The sequence below is a fragment of the Lepeophtheirus salmonis genome, chromosome 3 (assembly GCF_016086655.4).
Source record: "Lepeophtheirus salmonis chromosome 3, UVic_Lsal_1.4, whole genome shotgun sequence".
NCBI lineage: Eukaryota > Metazoa > Arthropoda > Copepoda > Siphonostomatoida > Caligidae > Lepeophtheirus > Lepeophtheirus salmonis.
Window position 1 is genome coordinate 25,335,637 of NC_052133.2, and position 26,081 is coordinate 25,361,717.

At 31.3% G+C, this 26,081-nt stretch overlaps 1 protein-coding gene and 1 long non-coding RNA gene across 4 annotated transcripts; one reads left to right on the plus strand and one right to left on the minus strand.

Moving 5' to 3' along the window:
• The first annotated feature begins 145 nt into the window (after positions 1-145).
• LOC121114774 (facilitated trehalose transporter Tret1-2 homolog) lies at positions 146-25,090 on the plus strand. 3 transcript variants are annotated; one of them, XM_040708830.2, is made up of 4 exons: positions 146-376; positions 22,857-23,123; positions 23,184-23,328; positions 23,388-25,090. In XM_040708830.2, exons 2-4 carry the CDS (start codon positions 23,109-23,111, stop codon positions 24,623-24,625), a joined length of 1,398 nt encoding a protein of 465 aa, XP_040564764.1. In that variant the 5' UTR covers positions 146-376; positions 22,857-23,108; the 3' UTR covers positions 24,626-25,090. The 3 variants fall into 3 exon arrangements, with proteins under 3 accessions (XP_040564764.1, XP_071743319.1, XP_071743320.1); XM_071887218.1 differs by lacking the exon at positions 146-376 and adding an exon at positions 21,953-22,093; XM_071887219.1 differs by lacking the exon at positions 146-376 and adding an exon at positions 21,957-22,093 and having other exon boundaries at positions 22,866-23,123.
• On the minus strand, positions 16,956-18,305 carry LOC139904852 (uncharacterized). The gene is made up of 3 exons (XR_011779101.1): positions 17,625-18,305; positions 17,433-17,572; positions 16,956-17,369 (listed from the first exon to the last, which is right to left on the minus strand). It is a non-coding gene; the product is annotated as an uncharacterized lncRNA (long non-coding RNA).
• Positions 25,091-26,081: the final 991 nt, after the last annotated feature.

Sequence of the window (26,081 nt, forward strand, 5' to 3'; positions counted from 1 at the left end):
CATTTTGTGTCCAAATGCTTCCCCCCCCCCCATGCGTCCGTGGAACGGGCAGGCTCATACAAGTCTTATATACAAAAAGAAACATTTGAATCTTTCCTTCTCCGCTTTTGCTGCCTAGCAACAGTTTTTGTTTTCTTCTAGCTCTATCTACAATTAAAAATAAGAAGTGAAGGGAAGATTGTGTTAGCCAGTTAATTCGTCTTGCATGAACACTTGTGAGAATTAAATCTGTTCAATAATTCTTCAGGTAGTAACATGAAGGGGAGATTGCATTAGCCAGTTAATTCGTCTTGGATTGCTGCTATTCAAATGGACACTTATTTCTGCAATGTCCAATGCAAATCCAAATGTATGCAGGATACTAATTTATTTGGAGGTAAAGTAATTTTAAAGTTGTATGTCATTGGTACATTTATTAAACGATCTTGATTTTAGGCAAGTTAGGAGTAGTTTAGCTTATTGACATGGGGTTGAATAGGGGTTTAATTTACAAAGATTATTATAATAAACTTTTTATTTGTGATAAAAAAGACATTAACAAAAAAATCAAAAAAATTAGTAATCATAAATTTGGTTTAGCTATATACTGAGAGGATTGTTACGTAGCTATCTGTTGATTGTTTACTGTTACTGATTATGTGGTACCTTTGCAATTTGTTTGTTTGTCTTCTAAGCATGCGTAACTGTGGGAGTTTCGCCGTACACAATATCTGTTAAGGATTCATTCTGACAATATAATCTTTTTTTTATCAAACCCAAGAGGCTATCAAAAATACCTTTTTTGCATTCTTGGATTTTTTAATTATTGTTCTGGAATAAATTAGGTACTTTAAAATTCGATTCAAATAGACAAACATAAGTGATGAATAACATTATTTATTTGAATTTTTAAATTACTTGACCACCACCATTTGTGTCCAAATGCGTCCACGGCCCATGCATCCGTGGAACGGGCAGGCTCATACTAGTATTTATGTACATATATAATATTATTTATTTATCTTGAGGTCTTCGATCTCATCTCTGGTTATTTTTTCTTTCTAAATAAACTTATTCCAAACATCAACTAGCGATAAATTCATATTTTTTTTACAAAGTTTGTATAGTTCGTATGTTAACAAAAAATTAAAACAGCATATTTTTGTATTTTTTATGTAATATACATTATGTAATTTTAGATGTATAATGCAATGATACCAAAATTATCTTAATTGGTTGGATATATCCAGAGTAATTGCAATTTTTCGTTGGAAAAATTAAAACCTTTGCTCGTAATCCTCTCCATTCGTTTATGAACAACTTGTGTATGTTTCATCTATTTGAATCCTAGTTGGCCCAGCAAATTTGAAATGACGTCAGAAATCATAATAAACATGACACATACTTATTATTATTAATAATAAATAAACTAATAAACTTAATGAAAGCACTCAAAAAATTTTAGAAATCTATATTATTCATGTAGTTTAATAATTATTAATTCAGTAATAATCTCTATTTACAAAAAAGTAAATACTAATTTATTGCTTAACTATTAAATATTTATATACATTCTGTAAATTATAATAATAAAAATATTGTAAGATTTAGTTAATTAAAAAGTTTTAAATTTCCAACTAAAACATCAGCTCCTAAAGCAAAACTCTGACATAACTAAATGCTGTTTTTAAATCATCCTTTTTTAATTTTCTGTTCCATGTTTTTCCTTAAACTATCTTCCTTCGATGTTTCCTTCAAAATTTTCCAGTTCAGTTGTACCAACATCTTCATAGTATGTATATATATATTTTTCTAAAATGTCTTGCAAATTTGACACTTTTTGTTCTGATGTCTTCTCAAAATGGAGTATCCATCTTTCCTATATAATGTATAGTACCATTCTTTGAAGCTCTTAATCGCCATAATATATAGTCCATAGTAGCACTTAAAGATTTATTTTTTTATTGCTGGAAACATACCAAATAAGTTCTTCAGCGTCCATGCCATGTTGTGGCACCTTGCCTACGTCATTTCTTCCTTCAATCTTTCAGATAAGTTTTCAATGTGTAATTCAAAATACTTTTTATATTTCCTCTCTAAAACAACTATTGTGGAAGAAATGCAAGCTTTCATCACATCATTGAAGGAAGAATTAATTTTAATTCTTTGAAGTTTACGAAAGGTGCTCCCCATCACTAATGGTTCTCGAAATAAATCATTATTTGATCTAATAAACTCTTTGTTAATCGTTCGAAAACTATTTGAATCGCATCAAGATAGTTCAATTGATTATCATATGAGTTGTAAAATTTCTTCATCCATTTCCCGTCAGAAGTTTGCCCAGCACAGCTAGAACATGAAGTTGGTTTAAACAAGTAGGGTAATTAAAATCTTCATAAATGGAATGTCTTAAGCCTCCATAAGAAGTCCTGGTATTAAAAATTAATCTAAATTTATCCTCATATTCTAAAAGTTTTCCAGTAATATGAAATATAATATGAAGACGATTCCATCTATATCTTGGCAAAATTTTTTTTTTTTTTTGTAGTTTATTTCTATTCAAGAAAATTACAAATCCAGTGGGGTCACTCATCTTTGTATATCAATTTGTTGATGTTATATATTAAATTGGTAGCTATACAATCTTTAAAAAATATTTTTCCCTTAGACTCCTTTAATTTCTTCAAAGCTTCCTTTATAGAAGACGTAATTGGTTTCAGGGGATGTAAATTACAGGGCAGCTCATTCAAAGATTTTCCCCAACCCTTTATTTATTTTTCTAATGGCTGCATGGTTTGAAGGACATCGATTGGTTAATGTATTCTTTATGTTGTTAATTATGTTGATTTTAGTTTTATTAAAAGAAGTAGTTTCATGGAAGAGACAGTAAATTTCCTATAATTAATTTACTGTCGAACAAACATAATTAGCGGAATTTTCAGCCCTTCCTCCCGGTAATTCGTCTACTGCAGCATAAACACAGTTTTCGTTTGTGGTAAAATAACAAAAATTAATATGAACGTCTTCTTGTGCTGTCGCATCAAATCCTAGCATAACATTGGTATTATTTAATATGAATTCAGCAGTTTGGAGACGAGAAATAGTGTAAAAACCCCAACCCATTAATTCTATAATGCTCCCTTTTGGTATATTATTATTATTAACATAGGGCAAAAACCATTTAAACAAAGTTGGAACGTTCATGGTTGGAACTTTGTTTATGATACACCAACATTCTAATTGCTGTTGGGTACGACTGCATATGTAGGACGGTATTAGAATTCCTTTTCCATAAGTCACTTGTTTCTACCTCAGAGTTAAGTTAATGCTGTTAGTATAAATTTTCTGATTTTAATTTATCAATCATAGATTGTCTTTTCCTAAGTATTAATTTTGTAAAGTTGAATGTAGCTCTTGGAACTGTGTGGAGTAATTTATTTTTAGACTTGATTCGATTATACCATATTAATTAGTAATGTTTATTTAGTATGTTTTTCAAGCTTTATTTTGTAATTTGAAGTTCTTTACTTTGTACACTTTCACACAAATTCTTCATTTTAATTTTACAAGTTTTTGTTTTCTACTCCAAGCTAACGTTTTTCTTAGTTAACTCTTTCAATTGAGATGTCAATTCTTTAACTTTGTCCTTCACTTTCTTCATTTCCTCAGTGCAGTAGTCAATTGATTGGTCCTTTGTAGCAAGAGCAAGTTCCAGTCTTTTGGACTTTGCCTTATATTTTGATACTAAAATTTCAATGTCTGGGTGAAGAAAGTGAGAAAAATATTTCATTGAATGTTGTAGGGGCACTTTGGGAAAGAGAAGCTTGGGGTTCATTTAACTCTGAGGTATTTTGAGTTGTTTTGGAGGCACTTTGAGAAAGAAAGATCTGAGAGTCATTTAAGTTTGAGGTATACGGAGAAGGATTTATAGGCCAAAAACTTGCTTTCGTTATTCGGCAAAAAGAACACTTTTAGAACCGTTTAGACTTTCTATTTTTTGCACAAAGAAATTTAGAGTTCAGATTTAGATATGAGACAAAAAAATTGTTGGAAAGACATTGGGCTGATGCTCAAACATTCAAACAACTCCAATAGCATCTCCTAAAATGTACTAAGAATTTGAAATTTCATAATTTTTATTCGATTTTCTAAATCAGCTTCTCAAAAAAATATATCTAATGAATTTTATCAGTTTTAAGCTTCTTGTTCTTAAGCTGAAAATGCTCAGAAACACACGCGTGCTTCGGTGAGAATCCCTAGTTATAGGTCTCAGTTCTTGTTGCACTCAAAGTGTAATTGAGGATCGAAAAAGGAGTAATTCCTATCTATGTCCTTGTTTGAAAAGGAGTGGGCCCCAATAGCTCCTTGCAGCTAATGTAATGAAACGTCATGATAGCTAAGTTGCTCTTTAAATTGTCAGGGTTAGGTCATGTTAATTTTCGGTTTGTTTTATTTTTACATACCCGCAGGTTGTATTCCATACAACTCTATTAATAATACTTGTGACCAATCAAAGACATATTTTACTTCAGGACGTGATTGGCTCACGCAACTTCTTGAAAGTGCATTCTGTTTCTTTAGTAACATAATACAATACATTCATTATTCACTACATAGAATTGATGCGATGAAAATATTTTTCAGTTTCTTCGGTGATCAATTTATTAAAATTATAAGTCACTTATCAGAATTGGTAACTCAGACACGGTTTGTACTTAACTTTTATTAAATTGGGACTTCAAACTCCATGAGGACTCGATTTGGACTAGAAAAAAGAAATTTCATATTCGACTAAGACTCAATGTGAAAAACTCGTAACTGGACTAGAATTCGTTGTTGGATCGACTAGGTTCAGATTTTGATATGCCTCCAGGCTTGAAACTCACGTACCCAAAAACTTGCGACTTGATTTGGACTCGTATTTGGAGATATTGGACTTTACTTTTGAGACTTCTCTCGAACTTATCTCTCAATAATTGAGATTCTACTAGTGCTCGTAAAAATTACTTGTGAACAGTTCCTTTTACGAATATGCATGTATAGATATACTCGTAACGTTGAATTTTTGTTTGATATATGTCGAAATAATTCTAAAATAAATGTTATGCATTTATTATTAATTATTATCTATTGAACCCGTAGTTCCTCACAATTTCTTCTTCTTTTTCCTATCATGTTTATATGATCTATTCATATGGGTGTTACTAAAGAACTCTAGAGAAAGAGCAGTTAAGAGGAAAATTAACAATTCAATCTAAAAACAAGGAAGAATATGTTCCTAATACCGACCTATAATATCGTGTTACTGTTGTGACGTTGTCGCCCCAATTCTTCTTTTTTCAGTAGGAGGGAGACGGCCTGTTCAAACTGGCTGCGTGCGTTGAGGAACATGTTGCAGCTTCTAATTTTAAGCCAATTAGAATTGGACACTACTAAATCCTTCCTTAATTACATTGAGTGTTCACTCTTTGCTTAGAGTCCTTTAGGTATTACTATTTATTGGTGTCTACCTATATAAACCCTTTCATCATTGTATATGATTGTACCTGATTAATAGTCCTTATGTGTATATAGAATATCTTTACCATATTCCTCCACGATAACACTATTCATTCTCTCTCGGTCATTCTGGATTCTCTATATTCCGTTTGTGTCAAGCAACCTCGTCTCTCATCAAACACAATTATTCATATGGAAATGAACTCTCTTTGCTTTTGAATTCGATTTATATATATATGTTTGAAGATAAGTCATTTGACTGATTGAGAGGAAAAAATAACGCCCTTGTTTTATCATGGTTCATCATTTCCATACAAAGTTTTATGGTGAAGACACAACCTACTAGAATTTAATATTATAGTTGTATGCAAGGTGACTATATACAAGTGTGTCGATAAGAGATTTCTTTGCTTTTGTTTACTGGTTATTTTGATGACGTCACAGAGGAGTCAATTTAGGAGGAAATTCTATAAAACAAATTGTATTAAAAATAATATAGTATTTTATTTTCTCATCGAATAATACTATTAGTGTAAATTTTTATCCTTGGCCGATTACGGTACTAAAATTATTTTGTTTTTAATGAAAAATAGGTGAAAACATAAACTTTCAAATAAATATACAAAAATAATGGGAATTTGATAGATTTTTACAGGTTGCCACAGCACAAATAAAGCCTAGTACTTCTAGAAGAAGACATAACTCTTGGAATAATATGAGTTAACACTTAACATAAGTCAGTCAAAACACTGAATTTGGCTCCGTTGTGCCGTCATCAAAAAGTTGTCAGCTAACGTCAACCAGACTGCGTTGCAAGTTTCTTATAAACACACCTTATAAGTTATATATGGTATAGTTACCTTGGTTGTATGTATGTTTGTCCACTGATAAAAAGTGTAGGGTATTTATTTTAAAAACAGAGACAGAAACTGACTTTATCACTGTTATATAAGTTGTTAATAATTCTGAGTTACATACCTAGGGCCGTATTCCATTCTGATCAGACGAGGTTCCTAGGTTCTGGACATCAAGTTTGTTTTTTAGCTAATAAGTTTTTTTTTTTTTTCATAAGTCAACATCGATTCCACATGTCTCAAAGTTTTTTTAAGGGACAAGTTGTCGATTCGAAAGAGCACAAAAAAATTAAAAATCTAAAAATGAATTATTGTCCTAACCGAAAAAGGGAGAACACATATTGAATATGAATTAATAAAGGAAATTAGGAAGAAAATTATCGAGTCTGTCCTAGTACATATCTTTATTATGGCTGAAGGAGGAACACAATTCAAATGACTATGTTGTCTATCGACAAGTTTTACTCAATTCTGGTGTTATTTCAAACGTTAATAAAATAATTTGAAATAGAATATATATGTACGTATAATACGTATACGTGTAAACAAATCAAGCTCTATAATTTATATTTTATACAATTTCTTTTAAGTGGTTGATCCCTAATAACTTCCGCACATCATTGGATAAATCAAAAAATGGTAGTGGTTTATAGTATTCTTGACATTTTGTGACTAATATAATGGGGCTTGCTATATATCCTGATATGTAAAAAACGACTCCTTTACATCTTTAACAGTGTCGTTGATGTGAATATTGGCCACACTTCATTCACTATTTGTGTAAATTCATTAGGATCTTTTAAATGCAATACTACATTATAATAGAGTAGAAGATGGCCAAATGATATTATAACAATAAAAAAATCATCACAAAATAAACACGAAGCCTTGACTAAAAACAACAAGTACTTAAACTAAAAAAATATATATTTACTTGTCCTAGATGAAGATATTAGTTGTTGAAGAAAATAACTAACACATCCAATTATATCAATAGGTTTATTCTTTGTAACTCTGGATAGATACAATAAATATTATTAATTAATAATCATATTTATACTAATTTAATTAATGAGTTTCGATGTAATTGATACTACAAGTATAATAACTAGTGCTAATTTCTTGGAATTACGATTTTCTATTTATGAATCATTATTTTCCAAGAAAACTTATCCATAAAAGCCATCCTCAGAAAGTTTGTAAACATAATATTGTTTGCTTGATTCTAAGCGAATAGTATCAGCATATTTTAAAAATATTAACTATTAATTTTATGAGAATAAAATTAATAGTCAATTAATCCAAACAAAATTGTGTTGTATGAACAGTGAATGGATAATGACCAGAGTTGAAAATAATGCTATCCACCGGTATGTAAAAAAAAATCTAAAATTAACGTGGTAGCCCTGATAATTGTAAAGTGTTTTCAAGAAGAGCAGCTTGGCTGTCATATCTGAGAGTGTTGGAAAGAAAGTACAGACAAATCTTACACTGTAAAAAAAACATTTTCAAGAATAACTTCGGAGTGGATCTTAAACTCTAGTCTTTGTCCCACATTTGTCCCCATTGGTTTTTAAGGAATAACAAGACTATAGCAAAATATTGATGAGGAAACTATATAAACCTGTTGAATTACCCTTATGATCATGATTCAAAAATGTTAAAGTAATTTTAAAGTTAATCTTGGAAAATAAATTATCAAAACAATTTTTAAATTACAAGCTTGGTATACATTTAACATCAAGTAATATACATATAAATTATAATAGTAACAACTAATACAGAAAGGAATAGCACGTAGTTCTTGTAAAATACAAACGCTCGTTTTTAGCGTTTAAATCCTGGAGTAAAAGATGTCTTAGGTATGAACGTTAAAAACTCCAAATAAATTATTTCAATTATATCGTTGTAATGTATACACTCATCCTTAAGTTTATAACTATTACTTGTCTGTTACGACATGCACAATGGTTTCCGGTAAAATGATTGTGGTAAAATGGTTGCAACAAAAACGTTGGGGTAATATCGTTGTGTACATTATCATTGTGTGACAAAAACGTTGTGAGTAAAATAATCGTGAAGCCATATGATTGTGTACAATTTCGTTGCAATTTATATTATATTCGGACGATAAAACTATTGAATGATGAAGAAACGTGCCAGGATGGAACACTTGTAATCTATAATACACCCTGACCCACATGTTGTACAGTTTAAGTGATGGGCCCCAAGGTAGTTTAAACTCTACTGCCACTGCGTTTCTATGCACCAAAGAACCCTTCCAACATACTATAATATACCCTGGCCCACAAGTTGTTTAGGTGAACTGCTGTTCCCAAATGCAAGTTAAATTTGTTTAGCCTGCTTCCTGGAGCATCAAGGACCCCTTCTAATATCCCAAAATACATCCTGGCCCACAGGTTGTACAGTTGAAGTAAATAGGCTCCTAGGCAGTTTAAACTCCGCAGCCTCTGCGTTTCTAAGAACAAAGGAACCCTTCTTATATGCTATAATATACCCTGGCCCACAGGCTATACAGTTGAAGTGCTGGGTTCCAAGGTAGTTTAAACTCCAACACTGCCGCGTTTCTAAGCACCAAGGAACCCTTCTAACATGCTATAATGTACCCTAGCCGACAGGTTGAAATGTTGGACCCCAAGGTAAGTCTAATTTTCTGTGGCCACTTTCCTGAGCATCAAGGTAACCTTCTTATATCCCAAAAAACACCCCAGCCCACAGGTTCCACAGGTGAAGTGCTGGACCCCAAGGCAGTTTAAACTCCAACGCTGCAATCTTCAATTCAGGGATATATTCTTGCACTCTATTGCCGATAGAACCCATTCTCAATTTTATAATGATTTGATATACAAATAAAGGAATACATCATGCATCTGTAAAACAGAACTTTTATTGAAAATTGTGCGGAATAGCTAAGAAGATAAAAAATGATTTATTTAGGATTGCAAAATTTAAAGGGCTAATTATACGAATGAGCACTTTCAAAAAATTTACTCTAAAGTAGAATGTAAAAATCCCGAGTCGTCTCATACAAGGGAGGGGGGGGAGGGGTCTACGTGGAAGCAAGTAGTAAATGGAAGGATGAAGGACTCAACGAATAAAATGTGTATTATTATTGGCGAGATTCCTCTACATACTAAAAAGGTCAAGATGGATTGGTAAAATTATTATAAATATAAATTGTAAGTAATATTAATATGCTACGATATACAAATATCTAAGTAAAAATACATCACACCTGACCTATCACCTATTACTAATTAATATTAGAGTTTTAACCATGAAATGTTCTTTTGTTGCACACATCAAACATAACAACCAAACCCTTAGTTGACATAATATTCAACAAGAATGTATCAAACTGAAACAACCTTGTTGGTAAGTGTGAGTAGATATTCGTATGATATTGAAGTTGCATCACCACGCGAGCTAAATAGTTAATTAGTCAATAAAATAACATTCTAGGGTTAAAGAATTTTTTTATATCTAATTTGGAATAAGTGTGACTATTTATTTTATTCTATTAAACCAATCAACATACTTGTCAATTAAGAAAAATTATCATGTGACACAATAATTTAATTATCATCCACGAATAATCAAGATTTGTCAAAAAGTTACTAAATTATTAAAAAATTCTACAAAGATAATTCCATCTAGGTCTTTCCCAGGTTTCCGATCTATATTGTATATGATAATAATCCATGATGATCCTCGCTGAAATAAATGTTGTTCAAATGAATGCACGCTGTATATGTGTCTATAATTATTATGGCCACGGGCCAGTCTATATTTATATTCATGTAATAATATTGACATTAATTTTTTTAAATCCAAAGTATTTCAATGTAAGAGACTATGAGCTCACTCCCGTGTTTAAGAAAGATTTTACATAGTTTTGAATTGTTTTATTCAAACGTTAAGCATCAACATATAAACGAATTTGGCAAGGACAACCGTTGGGCCGGGGGTATATTACATTATTCAGAAGGGCTCCTTTGTGCTTAGAAACACGGCGGCAGTGGAGTTTAAACTGTCTCGGGGCCTAGCACTTCAACTGTACAACATGTGGGCCACGATGTATTCTGGAATGTTAGAAGGGTACCTTGATGCTTCAGGAAGCAGGCCAAACAAATTTAACTTGCCTTTGGGACCAGCAGTTCACCTAAACAACTTGTGGGCCGAGGTATATTATTGCATGTTAGAAGGGTTCCTTGGTGCTTAGAAACGTGGCAGTGTTGGAGTTTAAACTACCTTGGGGCCCAGCACTTAAACTGTACAGCCTGTGGGTCAGGGTGCATTATAGATTATAAGGGTTCCATTTTGGTACGTTTCTTCATCATTCAATAGTTTTATCGTCCGAATATAATATAAATTGCAACGAAAGTGCACACGGTGATATTGTCTTACAATGAAATTACTCACAATCTTATTATTCATAATGGCATTGCTCCACGATGATATTACCCACAACGTTTTTGTCACACAATGATAATGTCCACAACGATATTACCACGTAACAATTTTACCCCAACATTTTTGTCTGCAACCTTTTTACCACAATCATTTTACAGTGAACCATGCCAATACATAATATTGAAAAATAAAATAATGACAACTTCATACATATTATAACATAAAAGTCGTGAATGTGATACCCTTAATATTTAATGGAACTAAATCCATAACATTTTTTAAATATGAAAACCCCATAAAATTCTTTTAAATGGGCTATCATCTAAAAAAACTACGACGGATTCATATTTCAAAAAACATCAAAAACATGTTTAAGATTTAATTCAGACAATTAAAAGAAGATTAATGAATAATAATAGATAATATATTATGCCAAAGATTGTGATTCGGCATAAAAATGTTATTGTAGCAGTATGGAAGCATTACAATTATCATCCATGTCCTATTTATCTAATATATATTTAGAATTAAATATATTTTGGCAAATATGTGCATGAAGGTGTCCCATAAAATTAAAAGTAATTTTTCAAAAATGCATACCCTCATTTTTTTCTATTTAATCTCAGCTACTTAAATATTTAAAAAAATGTCTTTAAGACAACGATAAAAGGTCCCGACGAGAGCTTAAAGTCAATTGGATAAATGGACCGATAAATTTACATTCAAATGAAGATTAAATCTAAAGTACCTATCATAAATGGATTTTAACTCGTTTGACTATTAGAAAATAGATGTATGTGTGTTGTGTAAAACTTTAGTTTGTGTAAAGTGATAATGTTGAGTTTATCTTTCAGAATTGATCAATAATAGGACTCAATTTCATAGATTAGGATTATTTTTACTTAATAACACAACAAAGTAATGTTTTTGGAACACTTTTCTTTTAAGTGTTTAATTTAACATCCAGGATAGGAACACAACGTAGTAGAAAATGCTTTTGTTCCTCATCCGCTGTAATTAAAACATGGAAGTCTTTTGTAAACTTTTGAAATATATCTCAGCCGTAACATTATCTGTTCTAAGTATCGACAATTTTTTCCAGCTTCAATCCAAGCAGAATTACTATCCCATAAAGATAGAGCTTCACAAAGAAAATAATCTTCAATTTTGAAACGGGAAAACAGATTCATGCTTTTGACCGATATGAAGTAATATATATTTTTTTATCTTAAATCAAATTTCATATAATGATAGACGAGTTGTTAATGAAACAATACATAAAGTTATCACTAGATTTAAAAACATTTATGCTCCAAACCAAGAACCATCAAATGTCTTTTTGCATGTCCCGAGATATTTTCATTATTCAAATTTACGACCATTTTTTCTGTAGCTTCTTGATCGACATCATCGTTGAGGAATGAATGGGCAGTAGCTTCATCAGTAAAATACCATTATTGATAACTTAGTTTCATCAATCAGCTTTTGATATTGTTTCGTCTATTTTTTCGAAAGCTTTCAATAATTTTAACAAGCACAAATTATTATATGGTGCTTTGACTGCTAAAATGCATTGAAGGCAAGGCTTGACATACATTGTTACAATTAATAGACATATATCTAATAATACTATTTTATCGTCTTTATTTATTCTAAGCTGGTAACTGAATAAAAATATTTTCAGAGAGTATAATTTGTCTGGCCATGCAACGAGGTTGGTGCATGGCACCAGGAGGTCTTTTTTTTTTGTTATTGTCTCCACCTAAAAATATAATACATAAATCTATGAGCTCCATGTAATCATCTCCCATATATATATATATTTTTTTTTTTTGATAGTTAACTGCGATAATATTCTAATAAATCTTCAATTTCCGAAAGTGATAGGTTACTTTGTAAGGAGTCTATTTTGAAGGAATCTATATTTTTCCAATTATCTTTTAATTTTTGAAGGAAATGAATATTTGAACTTGTTACATTTTTTATTTTCACTTCCGAAACATTTTTTAAAATCAATTCATGAAGATGATGACGAAAAGTAAATAAAAGTATATTTCTTTCAAATTTTTGCTCCGGCAGCATAAAGGTACCATTAAGACGACTTGTATTTGGAGCTGTGGTATCTATCAACAGTAGAAAACTTGCATATTTTCATTGAGTTCCCAGTCTAGGATTGCTTTTCATATGTAAAGACAATCGGCAAACTTTCTTCTTTCCTCTTCTAGGTATTCAAAGACGGCAGTAATTTTCCATCCCAAAGTAAAGCTACAACATCTGGTACTTTGTCTTTAGAATCAATTTTTAGGGCGTTCCCCGATATTTTCTTGGATCACTTTGTATCCGTGGGATAGAAGATTTACTAATAGGAAATTCATGAATATTCAACTCCAATGAATCAATAGTTGCTTCCGGAATAAAGACTATATCTCTCATACTTAAATGACAACTACCTAATCCAGCTACTAAGTTTGGAGTAATTGTTGTGGGTCAGGGTGTATTTTATGATATTAGATGGGTACCTTGATGCTTTGGAATGTGGCGGCAAATAAATTCAAATTCCCTCGGGGCCCAGTAGTTTATTTACACAAACTGAGGGCCATGGTGTATTATAGCATGTTAGGAGGGTTCCTTGGGGCTTAGAAACGGAGGGGCGATAGAGTTTAAACTTCTTTGGGGTCCAGTACTTCGCCCGTACAAACTGAGAGATGGGGCTTATTTTGGGACATTATAAGGGTTCCTATATGCTCAAGGAAGTGGGAGCGGATAAATTTAACTTTTCTTGGGGCCAACATTTTACCACACAACCTGTGGGCTAGGGTGATTATAGTATATTAGAAGGGTTCCATTCTGACATGTCTCATAATCATTCCATAGTTTTATCGCCCGAATATAATATAAACTGCAACGAAATTGCATACCATAATATTTTCTTGCAATGAAACTACTCACAATCATATTACTTCAGGATGTTAACCACGACGTTTTTGTCCCACAATGATAATGTACACAACAATAGAACCACACAACGATATTACCCCAACGTTATTGTCCGCAACCTTTTTACCAGACACCCATTGTACATGTTTTGTACAATTTAGAAGCTATTCAAAAAATATAATAATAATTAATTTAAACCATTTTTATAATCGTATTTAAAGATTGAAATTGGGGTGAGTGAGGATACTTGTTACGGAGTAGGCATGTTACACTGCCAATAACTTTCAAATATAAAGTTATATAACCACCCTGTTCATATACAATTGAATATCTTCCTTTGTTTATCAAATCAACATAAAATCCGAGTTGTCTTACAGTGATAGAGAATTTCGACATTGGAATTTTTGACAAAAAAAGTAAACATTTTAGGTAAGTGTTTGTTCAGATATATTTGGATTATAAAACATGGGATTTTAATTTTATTTTATTAAATGTCATAGTCTAGGATGTTGTTCATTTAATTAACAGGCTTGTAATATATTATTTGTTTCAATATTTAGTTCCCATTATTTATTTTGATTCCAACACTATGGAGGAGACTTGCTACTCCCCATTTTTATTATATATATTATATTTAATTTTCTTTTTTTAGTGTAATTTCATGTTATAGTTTAATTATCAATCATTGTAAATAGTAGATTTTTTTTTGTTAACTATGCTCTATTTCTGTTAATGTTTTATTTGTTTATCTAATATAAGTATTTGCTTTATGCTGACAAACTGTAATAAAAAGTAAAATAAATGTTTCAAAATAACAAATGCCTGTTTTGACATGTTTCCTCCTCTTGTAACATGTCTCATTGTACTCTGTATCATGTATCCTCCCTCTTACTCTTATCAAGGTTAATAGAAATACAAGGTTAGACAATTATGTAATCGGGCTTGCTAAAATTTTCAATCTGATGTATTGTATCGACTGGCGGACATGTAGGCATTCACGATATACCCATCGGATAGGCATCCTACTCTCTCTTAACAGTTGTCTTTAGGTCATTCTGTGGGAAGTATGATTAAGCTCACTACGCTCCTGATCGCGTAGTCGAGGGGTGACAAATCAGGGGAGGATGGGACCACATTTTGGAAGACCAAAATTGCATGAGGTTCTCCTTACCCCACTTTTGAGAAATGATTGTTTTATGGCCAGGAGTACTGTCTTGTTGGCAAACATACTTCTCCCCCTTGAAGTTTTCATCAATCTAAGGCTTGATAACTAATTTTACGACTTCCAGATATTCTTTGGTCACAATTTTTAGCCCATTTTGGAGCCCAATATGGGGGTATTCGCTTTCCGTTGGAGGCCACTGCCTCGAGTATAGTAGTGCGTTACCCACAAAGTAAGTGAGGTCCTCAATGCTGGCTAAGAGATCATAGATGGAAATTCCCAAGATCTCAACAATCTTGCACTTAGGCACTTGGTTTTAAACAAGATCGGTCACCCTTTGTCTTTTGGACTCCTCCTTTGTAACACTGCTGGTTATGATTATGGTGCAACTATAAAAGTTATGCTACGTAACCATTTCTATCAGATTACGATCCAAGATTGAGAACAAAGTAAGTAATTCAGAGACTATCCCAGACGCAATCGAAAGAAATAATATTAGTTTCGAGTCCATGTCGTTACCGTTATTGCATCTCTCAGCCTTTCCTTTAAAAAAGCTCAAAATCAGTTGATAGTAGTTAGCAAATTCTTTCCATCTTTAGAATTATTATTAAATAATTGTTGGGAATCATTCGGAGGATGTATTCTACCAGATATTGAACTTGGCGTTATCAATTGAATTTTCAGCAATTTAAGAGTTGTAACAATTAAGTCTTGCAAATTATTTTTTCATCGAATATGGACCTACAATTTTCGGAGATGGAATTTAGTCCGTCTACCGATTAATAATTGCTTATGACTGATGTAAAAATCTGGATATAATTAAATACTTTTTCGGACAAATTCTATCTTTACATATATGTATCTTTACCACAACGGATGTCCTTCAAGCTTACATACGCTAATTTATGAAACAAACAGAGCCCCACTGGCAATGAGTTTACTAAAGGGCGTTATTTTAACATAACCTTGTTTTACAAAGGCCAACTTTTTATTTTTAAAGCCGAAACAAACGCAACCTCGCAGCTTGGTAGGAATTTTTGATACCAAGATTGAAAGACCTAAAGCAATAATAAATAATATATATTAATAAAGCAAAGTTTATCTGTCTGAATGTATACCAAAAAGTTACCGGGTGTAACTGTATAAATTGTTCTAGTTTTGATCTAAGAAATAACAATATAGTCATATTAATGAAATACTACATGTGTGTGTACAAATAGCATCGAACACATATACAGGGTGTACTGTATATAGCGCTCTCTGACGTAAAAAAACTAATATTTTTTTATATAAGAAATATTAATTTAGTCGTATTAGTGAAATATTGCGGGCAGGCCTGTGCAGGTAACAAGATCACTGTTTCAGTTTTCTTATTGGTTTCTTACGTATACCATAATTAATATGCATTTTCAGTGTATGTTAAGATTTGAATAAAATAAAAACGCTGGTATGTCACAATGAATTTTGTTTGTTTTGTTAGTGAGGGCTTGATACACTAAAGTACTCATCACTCATCCCATCGTATTATTATTTTTTAAACTCTTATATTATTTTTTCATTCTAGAATTCAATTGATTAGATATTGCTAAAGTTGATAATATTGTAGAGAAAAACGCGTGTAAGGAGAAGGGGGGAAAATACATATGGTATCATTGTTTAAAATAAAGATGCGATTATCATCTGCCTGCTTTATTATGATTTTTGAGGGTATAACGAAAGTATTTATTAGCAAAATGTTTAATGAAGATATACTACGTATAATTGCCTTATCCGTTACAGTAGACTTGAAAGCGTCACACTCCATGAAATTGTAATTAATTATGAACCTTATTCTCAGAATAATAGCTAATGAAACGACAAAGTAGAGTATTTCGAAATATATTTGAAGTTTCAAGTTTAAAAAAGAAGGCTTTAATTAAATATAATCTACATAATAAAAAATATACCATCATACATTTATGTTAAATATACAAAATCCAACAATTAGAATAAGATAACTAATAATAACAATAAATTATATATACAGAATATTCAAATAATAGATTGATCCAAATAATATTTTCTTGTTCTGACATCGGAATCCAGTTAAATATGTCATATCTTTAGGTTGCAAGACGCAAGCGAGACGTGGAGTTTAATCAACCGATGAAATCTAACTAATTATTAATAATAAAGTAAATGTCAAAATCATAAAATTAGACAATAAATATACTAATAAAAAAAATGTTAGAAATAAATCCATCTTAAAGATTTAGAGCAAAAGCTAATTATGTAGTAAGGTCCGGCGATATTACTCTTTATTAAGAGCATCAAAAAAGATATTTTCCCTGTTATTTATGCTTATATAACAACATACTATTATCATGAAGGATATACACAATTGCTAATTATAATGCTACACCCAATGTAACTACCCCTGTTGTTGTGACCATTTAATCAGTTGTTTTTGCCTTTTATGAGTTTTCTGAACACCATTTCTTGGAGCCTATCAACCATAGCTAAGCCTTAAGTGATAAAAAAAGTAATATTTATTGACTATGTAATATTGGAAAACCTAATTATCATACCCAAGTCTTTAAGTGAAGAAACTAGTCTCAGACAAACTAGTTGCGAACCATCCAAAGCTACTACCCCAGTTGCTGTGACCATTTAAGCAGTTGTTTTTGCTATTTAATGAGTTGTGTATCATAATTCTTGATATGTTTAGCTAAAATATAATCATATTTTAGGGTTAGATTTAAGAAAAATTGAACACTTACTGTTAGATGGTACAAAATTCAGAGTTCCATTTCGAAATTAGTAAATATTTTATACTTTTTACTGATAACTTGATCGTCATTTGGTGTGGATGACTCAAAACATTTTTATATGTATTTCTATAAATGACATCAGTACCAAGATCCTCCATTAATTTAATGATGGTTCCTCGGGAAGGGATAGGTTTACCCGTTTATTTTTCCATACATTTTTTGAACTTAAATGATTAGGAATGGATAAGGTTATATTACATGCAATAAGCATCTTTGTGAGATCAGAGTTAAAGTTTGACTTGATATATTAATCTTTAACTTGATTTTATAGATGAATATCCATACTCTTGATATGAGATGAGGATAATGAGTGGCGTGTAATTCTAGACAGGGGACTAAAGGCACATTTATTTCGACAAATCCGACAAACATCTGTTTCTCATCCGGTAGGTAATTCCCAAATTCCTGGGCCTCCATTTTCAGAAATCCAGACAGAAGGCGACGTTATTTTAGACATTTTATTCAGTTCTCTATCGACTATCACCATCTAATATTATATTAATATTGAATAATAAAGGAGGGAATGATAACGTCCTTGATTGATAGAAGAAGATGTATATTATTTAATCAATGATGCCATAAGTATTTCTTCTCTTCTCCTCGCACACTTTTCTATTCTTACCAAAATTATCACCCTTAGCCCTAAGTATTTCTTCTCTTCTCCTCACACGCTTTTCTATTCTTACCAAAATTATCACCCTTAGGTATTGCTTAGTTATGTGTGAGCGTACTCATGAAGGACGGCGAAGTAACACTCATGATTTCTTGGGGAGTTATCTTCCATATTATTTTTAGCGGACGCCTAATTTCTTTGGGCAAGGCCGAGTACTACTGCTATTATTATATACTCACTATTATTTCAATGCAGAAAACGAAACTGTTCCTGCTCCAAAATACTAGAAAACGTTAGACGTTCGAAGACCCAATGCTTCCTGATGTTATTTATTCCATTTTATAATAATAATGAGTAAAAAGACTTGAAAATGAGGATTGGATGATCTACAAATTATGTTAAATTGTTATGGGAACTCTTATTTGAATGCTTAAGATATTTATATTTCCCTCCATTTGGTCACACCTGAACCAAGATAGTTAGTGAAGAACTAGCTAGGATCAATATTAAGAATAATTGTTTAATATTTGAACTCATTATTAACCTAAACGAATGCTTAATAATGCCTCTGAAAATGGGTTTATTTCTACCTTCAAACCCGGGAACGTCTGGTTACCCTAATATTAAGTAATATTATTCGAATAAATTTCAAAAACAAACTTATATTTTGAAGTTCCTGGCCTAAGCTTTTACCAACGTTTTCAACAAATTGGACAAGTTAAGCTCAAACTTTTGAAGATTTTTAATCAAACTTTCATTAACCAAGCTTATAGTGTATTTATGAACTGCAAAGCTTCCTTCTTCCATCTTCTCCCTCTTTTATTGTAATGATTTGATATGTGTTATGAAAATATATGTAAGGTACTTACTTTATAAGTCTTAGTATAAATACCATGGCAGTATTGTAGATTTCAGAGTAGTCGATAATATACATGTGGTCCTTGTCCATTGTCTTATTCCTAAGACGTTCCTCCTGTTTCTCTCAGTAGTCCTGAATTCCTGTTATTAAATAGCTTGTGTCTAACGCACCTCGTCAAGACACAACAAAGCTAATACCCAGCATAGACTTGTTTACTACTCTAACTAAAAGATTGGGGGGAAAAAGGTCTTTGCAGTTTATTTTACAGGATATAAAAATATGTTTGAAATTTTTAAAGCTCATCAAAATTCACATGTTGTGCTTGAGTTGTAGTGGGGTGGGAGGAGGTCATCCCCCATTACAATGAAAATGGTCTAAAATCATGCTTTAAAATAGCACTTTAACTAACTGTATGGAAATGTTGTCGCGAAAATCTATTTGAGAACCTTTGTGCAACATGAATCTGAACAAAGTCATAAAAAAAAAAAAAAAAAAAAAAAAAAAAAAAAAAAAAAAAAAAAATCCTAGTACAAACTTGTATAAAATATACTTGTAAACTAGGTGTAGGTACATATACTAATAACTAAGGACGATGCTAACTTTTATCATTTTGGGGGACTTAGCCCCAAAAATTATCAACACCGTAAAATAATTGCTAACATAAATAGGCTTATTTTTTAAATATATGATACAAATTCAGGGGAAGAAATTTTTTAGAGGGGATTAAACCTCTGTCCTCCCCAAGGAGCTACGGACACCCTGCCCATAACTTTACCAATAATTTAGAATTATTACTCTTGTATATACATTAGAGTGGTTTTTATTTTGGCTTTTTAAAATTGAGGTTCTTTAAAGTCTCACAATGTTCGTTATGGTCTAAAGATATCATTTGTAAATTTTGAGCTTTTTTGAAAAATATTTAGGGATTGCTCAGCGGCCCTAAAGGTTCGAAAAATTACATTTTTTTTTTTACAAAAAGTTATATTTTTGTATTTAGTATCATGTATGTACTACGTATAGCAAACAACAAATTTAATTAAAATCTTTGCTAAATAAATGGAATAATTTTGATAAAGATCCAGTTTTTTTTTGTTTTTTTTTATTCACTGCTCCCGTTATATGTACAAAGCAATTACGTAAATAAATATACATAAATAAACATTATAGTTTAAAAGATCTAGTAGTATTTGACTGATATTTACCATAATTTGAAAGTACGTATATTTTTTACTAAAATAAATTAAAATGGGTGGGGTTTGATGTCGTTTACCTTGGTGAGCTTTATTTGAGGAAAAATGTCTGTATAATCAAATTTCATAAGTAAATCAAAAAACTATGTAGAATGAAAAAAGTATGCATATAAAATTTAGTAACAGTTACTTTTATATATATATAAAAGTTACATCTTAAGTTATTTAAGGTCGAAGTCAAATGTGGGCTATACCAATATATATATATATTTTTTTCCTGAAGGTCTATGATATTTCCATCTTGATAAATATATGTATGGAGAGTTTGGTTCACTGATGGAATTTAAAAATCCCTTTTTTGTTATCATTTCAAATAGACAATAAAATTAATTATAACAAAACGAATGAGAAAATATCATAAAGTGGATTTTTCATCCCATCGGCAAACCTACCTACAGAGCAAATAAATTTTGCGAAATAGGTACATTTCACTATGGCTTGGATATTGACAAGACAATGAGCGCCGTTTCTTCTTTCTGTTCATTTGACACAAAAATCTATTAGCCATTACTATCCTTTGTGTCTTCTTGACCATCTGGATATTTCTTAAGAGCTAAACCCCAATTCGAATTGGCAAAAATTAAATTTAAAAAAATAAAATTTAACCATCTGATAAGTGCTATTCTAAATGAAATATTATATTAAGTGTCAAATTATAGTCTAAATAAGTGTCTAGACTTTCAGAAACCCTATTTAGATTTGAAGACATTTTTAGTAGAGCAGTACACTGGTTCAAAAGAAATGCCATTAAATGAACACTCTGGAATATCTTCTAAGATAACAACATCGTTATATGCGAAATGGAAATTAAATCTCGGGATCTCATAAACGAAATAACTAAGTGGCACATATTTGAAAGAATCCTCAATAAAGCACATGATCTTAAATTGTCTACTTCCATCTTAAAAACATCTAACGCAAGCCTTCGAAAGATATTCATATGAAGAATTGATTAAGTGTGCATGAACGGAAGAAAATATCTTGCAATTGATCTGCTCTATTTTAAAGAACATGAGCTTATTGAAGAGAAGGAACCCGATCAAGAGATCAACCTTATTAAGAGAGAAAATAAACGTAATAGTCCTCATCAAACCCTTCAGATTTTCCCGAAAGTCTTCAAAAAAGAAAATCAGTAAATCTTCTATTCAAAAAATCCATATAGGTTTTATAAATCAAATAACTATAGCTAAAACTCTTGGATATTTTAGCTCATCCCCAAATTTCAATACAACGCCTCTAAATGACTCAAATATAAATTAGGGGTTTGACTTTTGTTAAAGATTGATTATATGTTGACTCAACACGTATTCTGAATTAATCTTAAGCGAAATAATAAACGTTGTGTAATCACTGTGTGAGCTGAAGTAAAATAATTTGCTTTCGCCTTTTGTCATATCGACCTTAACAAATATGTTTTTTTTTGCATATAATAAAGCATTATAATAATATATTGAAAAGTGATTGAATTAAATAAATATTAAGGGAATTAATCAATACTATACTAATTAATACACCACGTGTTTACCTACATATGATTTGGTCTAAAAAACTATTTATTGGGGAGTGAGAGACAAAGCAATGACGTAGTGTTTATTATTTCTCTAAATAACAGTTTTAACTCTTTTTATTACAAAATTATAGATATTATTTCTCTTCCAACATTTTACAGAGAGTGTCGGATTGTGGATTGACTACTGTAAGTATAGGTTAACCGATTGCTATGAAAAAGTGGAGAAACCATAGAGATAAAAAACATGGAGTGATGATGTGAAGATGAAGTTGATACCATAAAAAAAGAGTATCGTTGACCAAAATATTCAAATTTTAGTTGTTATATATACATATATATATAGAAGAAAGAGGTTTTTTTAAAAATATTTGTATATTTAAAACTGTATATTTCGTTTGATTCTAATTTTTTAATGGAAATCTTCAGTTTTTATAAAAGTATAGGATGATTCCGTATTCATGATTACATTTAATTGATGTATAAATAACACTATTATCTATTGTTTTGGTCATTTAACTTTTGGATTTAAAAAAAATTCCTTACTTTTGCTTGGGGTAACTAGTCTATGTAGTTTATCTCTACGGGCACTTCCAAGGTTGAGTAGATTCCTTGTCTTATTAGTTATTAGGAGTACATATCTATAAAATTTGTCTATTTTTTTTTTTGTCAAAGCCGAGCAATATCCGAGCAACGTTGGGTACTCCAGCTTGTATTAAATAAAGCTACTAGGTGTATGATAACAACTAATTTTAATTATATTTAACTAAAAAAGTATGGAGTCTATTTTGATTTGTGAAATTTTATAATTAGTTTTGTATACAAATTCAATTGTTTTCGATATATATTATTTTGGGGTTTTTAAATGCATTCTAAATGCACCCTCGAAAGCTGACGAAAAAATTCATTTTTACAACTACATTATGCATGTATCTATTTGTTTAAATTCTAGTTATTTTAGACGGGAAGCAGCGCTGATTCATTTAAACAAAAAAAAATTCTACGTGTTGACAAAAAGCAACTGGAAAACGGAAAAAAAAAAAAAAAAAAATACTGAAAGGAAGAAGAAAAAAAAGAAGAGAATAATATCGAGTTTGCCTTCCAGTTCAAGAATTTCCTTAGTGCTCTAAGCTTCTCTCTCTCGGCTTTCTCTTAAAAGAAAGAGTGAATACTTATTTAAGACTTACTCCTTACTTTATAGGAGATGAGTATCCCCGAGGTAAACAGACTGGTTCATCCAAGCAATGCTTATTATTAAATTTATAAATATTTTCTTTAGTTTTTAGGTGGATTTACGATTAATCTTGCATTTATTACTAATGGATTTGCCTTGGCCTATCCCACAATTGCATTGAGTCAACTCACCAATAATGGTACTGAATCATGCTCATTTGTTATGAGCAAGGAAGAGGGATCCTGGTTCGGTATGAGTTTAGAGATTGATGTTTTCAAAAAAAAAAATCCTTTATCCTCTTTTTTTTAGCTGGACTTTTGGGCATCGGAGGTATTTGTGGGAGTGTGTTCTTCGGAACTTTGATTGGCCAAAGAATTGGTAATCGAAAGACTCTCCTCTTGGCAGCTATTTTAGACATTATTGGATGGCTTCTTATTGCATTTGCTGTGAATTCTCCAATGATGATGGGAGGACGATTTTTAAATGGTGTTTTTGTTGGCACAATAGGCCCTAGTGGATACACCTTCCTATCAGAAATAATGCATCGTAAACATCGAGCTTCTTGTTCACAAGCAACTTCTGTTGCAATTAGTGCTGGGATGCTAGTCACTTATGGACTAGGGTCTGTGATTTCATGGAACCTCCTTGCGATTGGATGTGGTATTTCTTCAGTTCTGTTCTTTATCATGTTACTTACAATGCCAGACTCTCCATATTGGAATGCCTCTATCGGAAAAATTGAGGAAGCCAAGAAATCTTTAAGTCATTTCAGGTCAAAGAAGGACGATGTGGAAGAAGAGTTCAAAGAAATCATGGAAGGAATACAAAAATCCATCAAAAAAGAAAAGATTACATTCTTCGAGGCCATGAAGTTACTCTTCACGGATGAGACATGCTACAAACCTTTCATAATATTAAGCGTTTTGTTCTTAATTCAAACCCTTTCTGGGTTGTATGCAGTTATTGCTTATGCTATTCAAGTATTGGAAGAGTCCAGGACTCCTATTGATACAAATTTGGGCACAATTATCTCCGGAGCAATGCGACTTTTTTTTGGAACTCTTGCAATTCCCCTCTTCTTTTATCTACCTCGTAAAACACTAATGTACATTTCCACTGGCCTTGCTTGTCTCTCTATTTCCTCTCTGGGCATTTTGGGTCTCCTAGAATTGGAAACAAATACATTTACCACATATTTTCCCGTTGGTGCAATTTCTTTATATATGGTGTCATTTACATTTGGATTCCAGAGCATTCCTTTCCTCTATCTTGGAGAGTATTATCCACCTCATGTGAGACAGCACTTGGCAGGCTTAACCTCCACCTTAAGATTCTTAGGGTTTTTTATCATGCTCAAATTATTTCCTCAAATGATGGAGTTCTTTGGACCAAATTATACATTTATTTTCCTAGGACTTGTATGTCTCTTTGCTGGAATTTACGCCAAAGTAGTTCTCCCTGAGACAAAGGGGCTTACTCTGAATCAAATTCAAGACCTATTCCGAACCAAAAAGGAATGTTCTGATGTAGAAACCAACAGATTATAAGAGGTTCTTCCATTTATATGTGATGTATTCTCCAACTTCTTGGTGCATTTTCATGAGTAGATATCGAAATAATCAATGAAGTTTTTATACAATACAGTTGCAATTAATACTGTTTATATGTTTATATTAAATTTTTTATAACACATTCATTAAATATATATCGGATTTTTGAAGAAGGTTTAAAAATGTTGATAACTTTTGTTTTGGAGATTATAACTTATTTTTGTGATTCGTTAAATTGGTGAAAAAAAGAGCTTGGAGTAATAAAGAAAGTATACTATTTTGCTAAAATATTTAATTTGTTGAATAAACCAAGATTTAGTAAAATTTTACAATTTAAGTATTGTAGCTCAAAAGAGGCATTGCAACACAAAAGATCTCTCAATAAAATTATATTTTCATGACTATAGAGTTCTATGAATGTGTTTTTCTTCATTGAAATAAATAAAGTATACATATCATAAATTGATCACAAAATTTAATATCTTTATTTTGAAAATATGATATATTGTTTGAATTTTCTTCACTCTTATATGCTTGGAAAATTCTTTTGAACCCAAATATTTAGATATTTAAATCACTTTCTAGGACATAAAAGCAAAGTTTGGGGGATTGACCATAGATAAATAATTATGTATGAGTTGGTGAATATCTTGACCTGAGTTTTAGCTTTTAACAAAGAGGAATGTAATAGTAGGGAAGATATGAAGAAGGAGAAAAGTTGGAAAGAAACGACACTCACAGTATATCCTTACAGTTAGTGAATAATGATGTATTAGTTCTTATTTAGTCCTGAAGACTGCAGTCCCGACTATTTAGGTTTATTTTTATTTTTATTTAGGTCTGTTTATTTTGGTCCTAAAGCGTAAAAATTATGAAATTCGGTCCTCGATGACGTCATTCAACTTTATTTATTTTTTTAAATCAGTTCTAGTACTGACATTCCGGAGGACTGGACCGAATAAGTAAGGACGACAGACACAACATGAATTAGAGTCAACAATCCCAATAGGCAATCATTTTTTTCTTCTTTTCGAAATATTGTTTTACATCAATTGCTCATGTTAAAAAATCAATGAGTTGAGTTAACTTGAATAGTTCAAACTTGTTCTTCAAACCAAGGGCATCCCTACTCAATCCATGTGAATAGCAGTTAAATTTTTCTACACGAGCTTTATATTAAAAAAGACGTTTTCGTCATAATGTCAAACGCAATCAAAAATAACATGAAGTATTTTTTTAAATGTGGGGGAATAATATGACAATCAGAGAGTACTTAAGAGATAAGCAGTATATGATATGATCAAAAATTGATAATCCTGTAGAGAAAAACGCGTGCAAGGAGAAGGTGGGGGGGGGGGAAGACTTATGGTATCATTGTTTAAAATACTGATGTGATTATCAGCTGCCTCCTTTTGAAAGTATAATGAAAGTATTTATCAGCAAAATGTTTAAT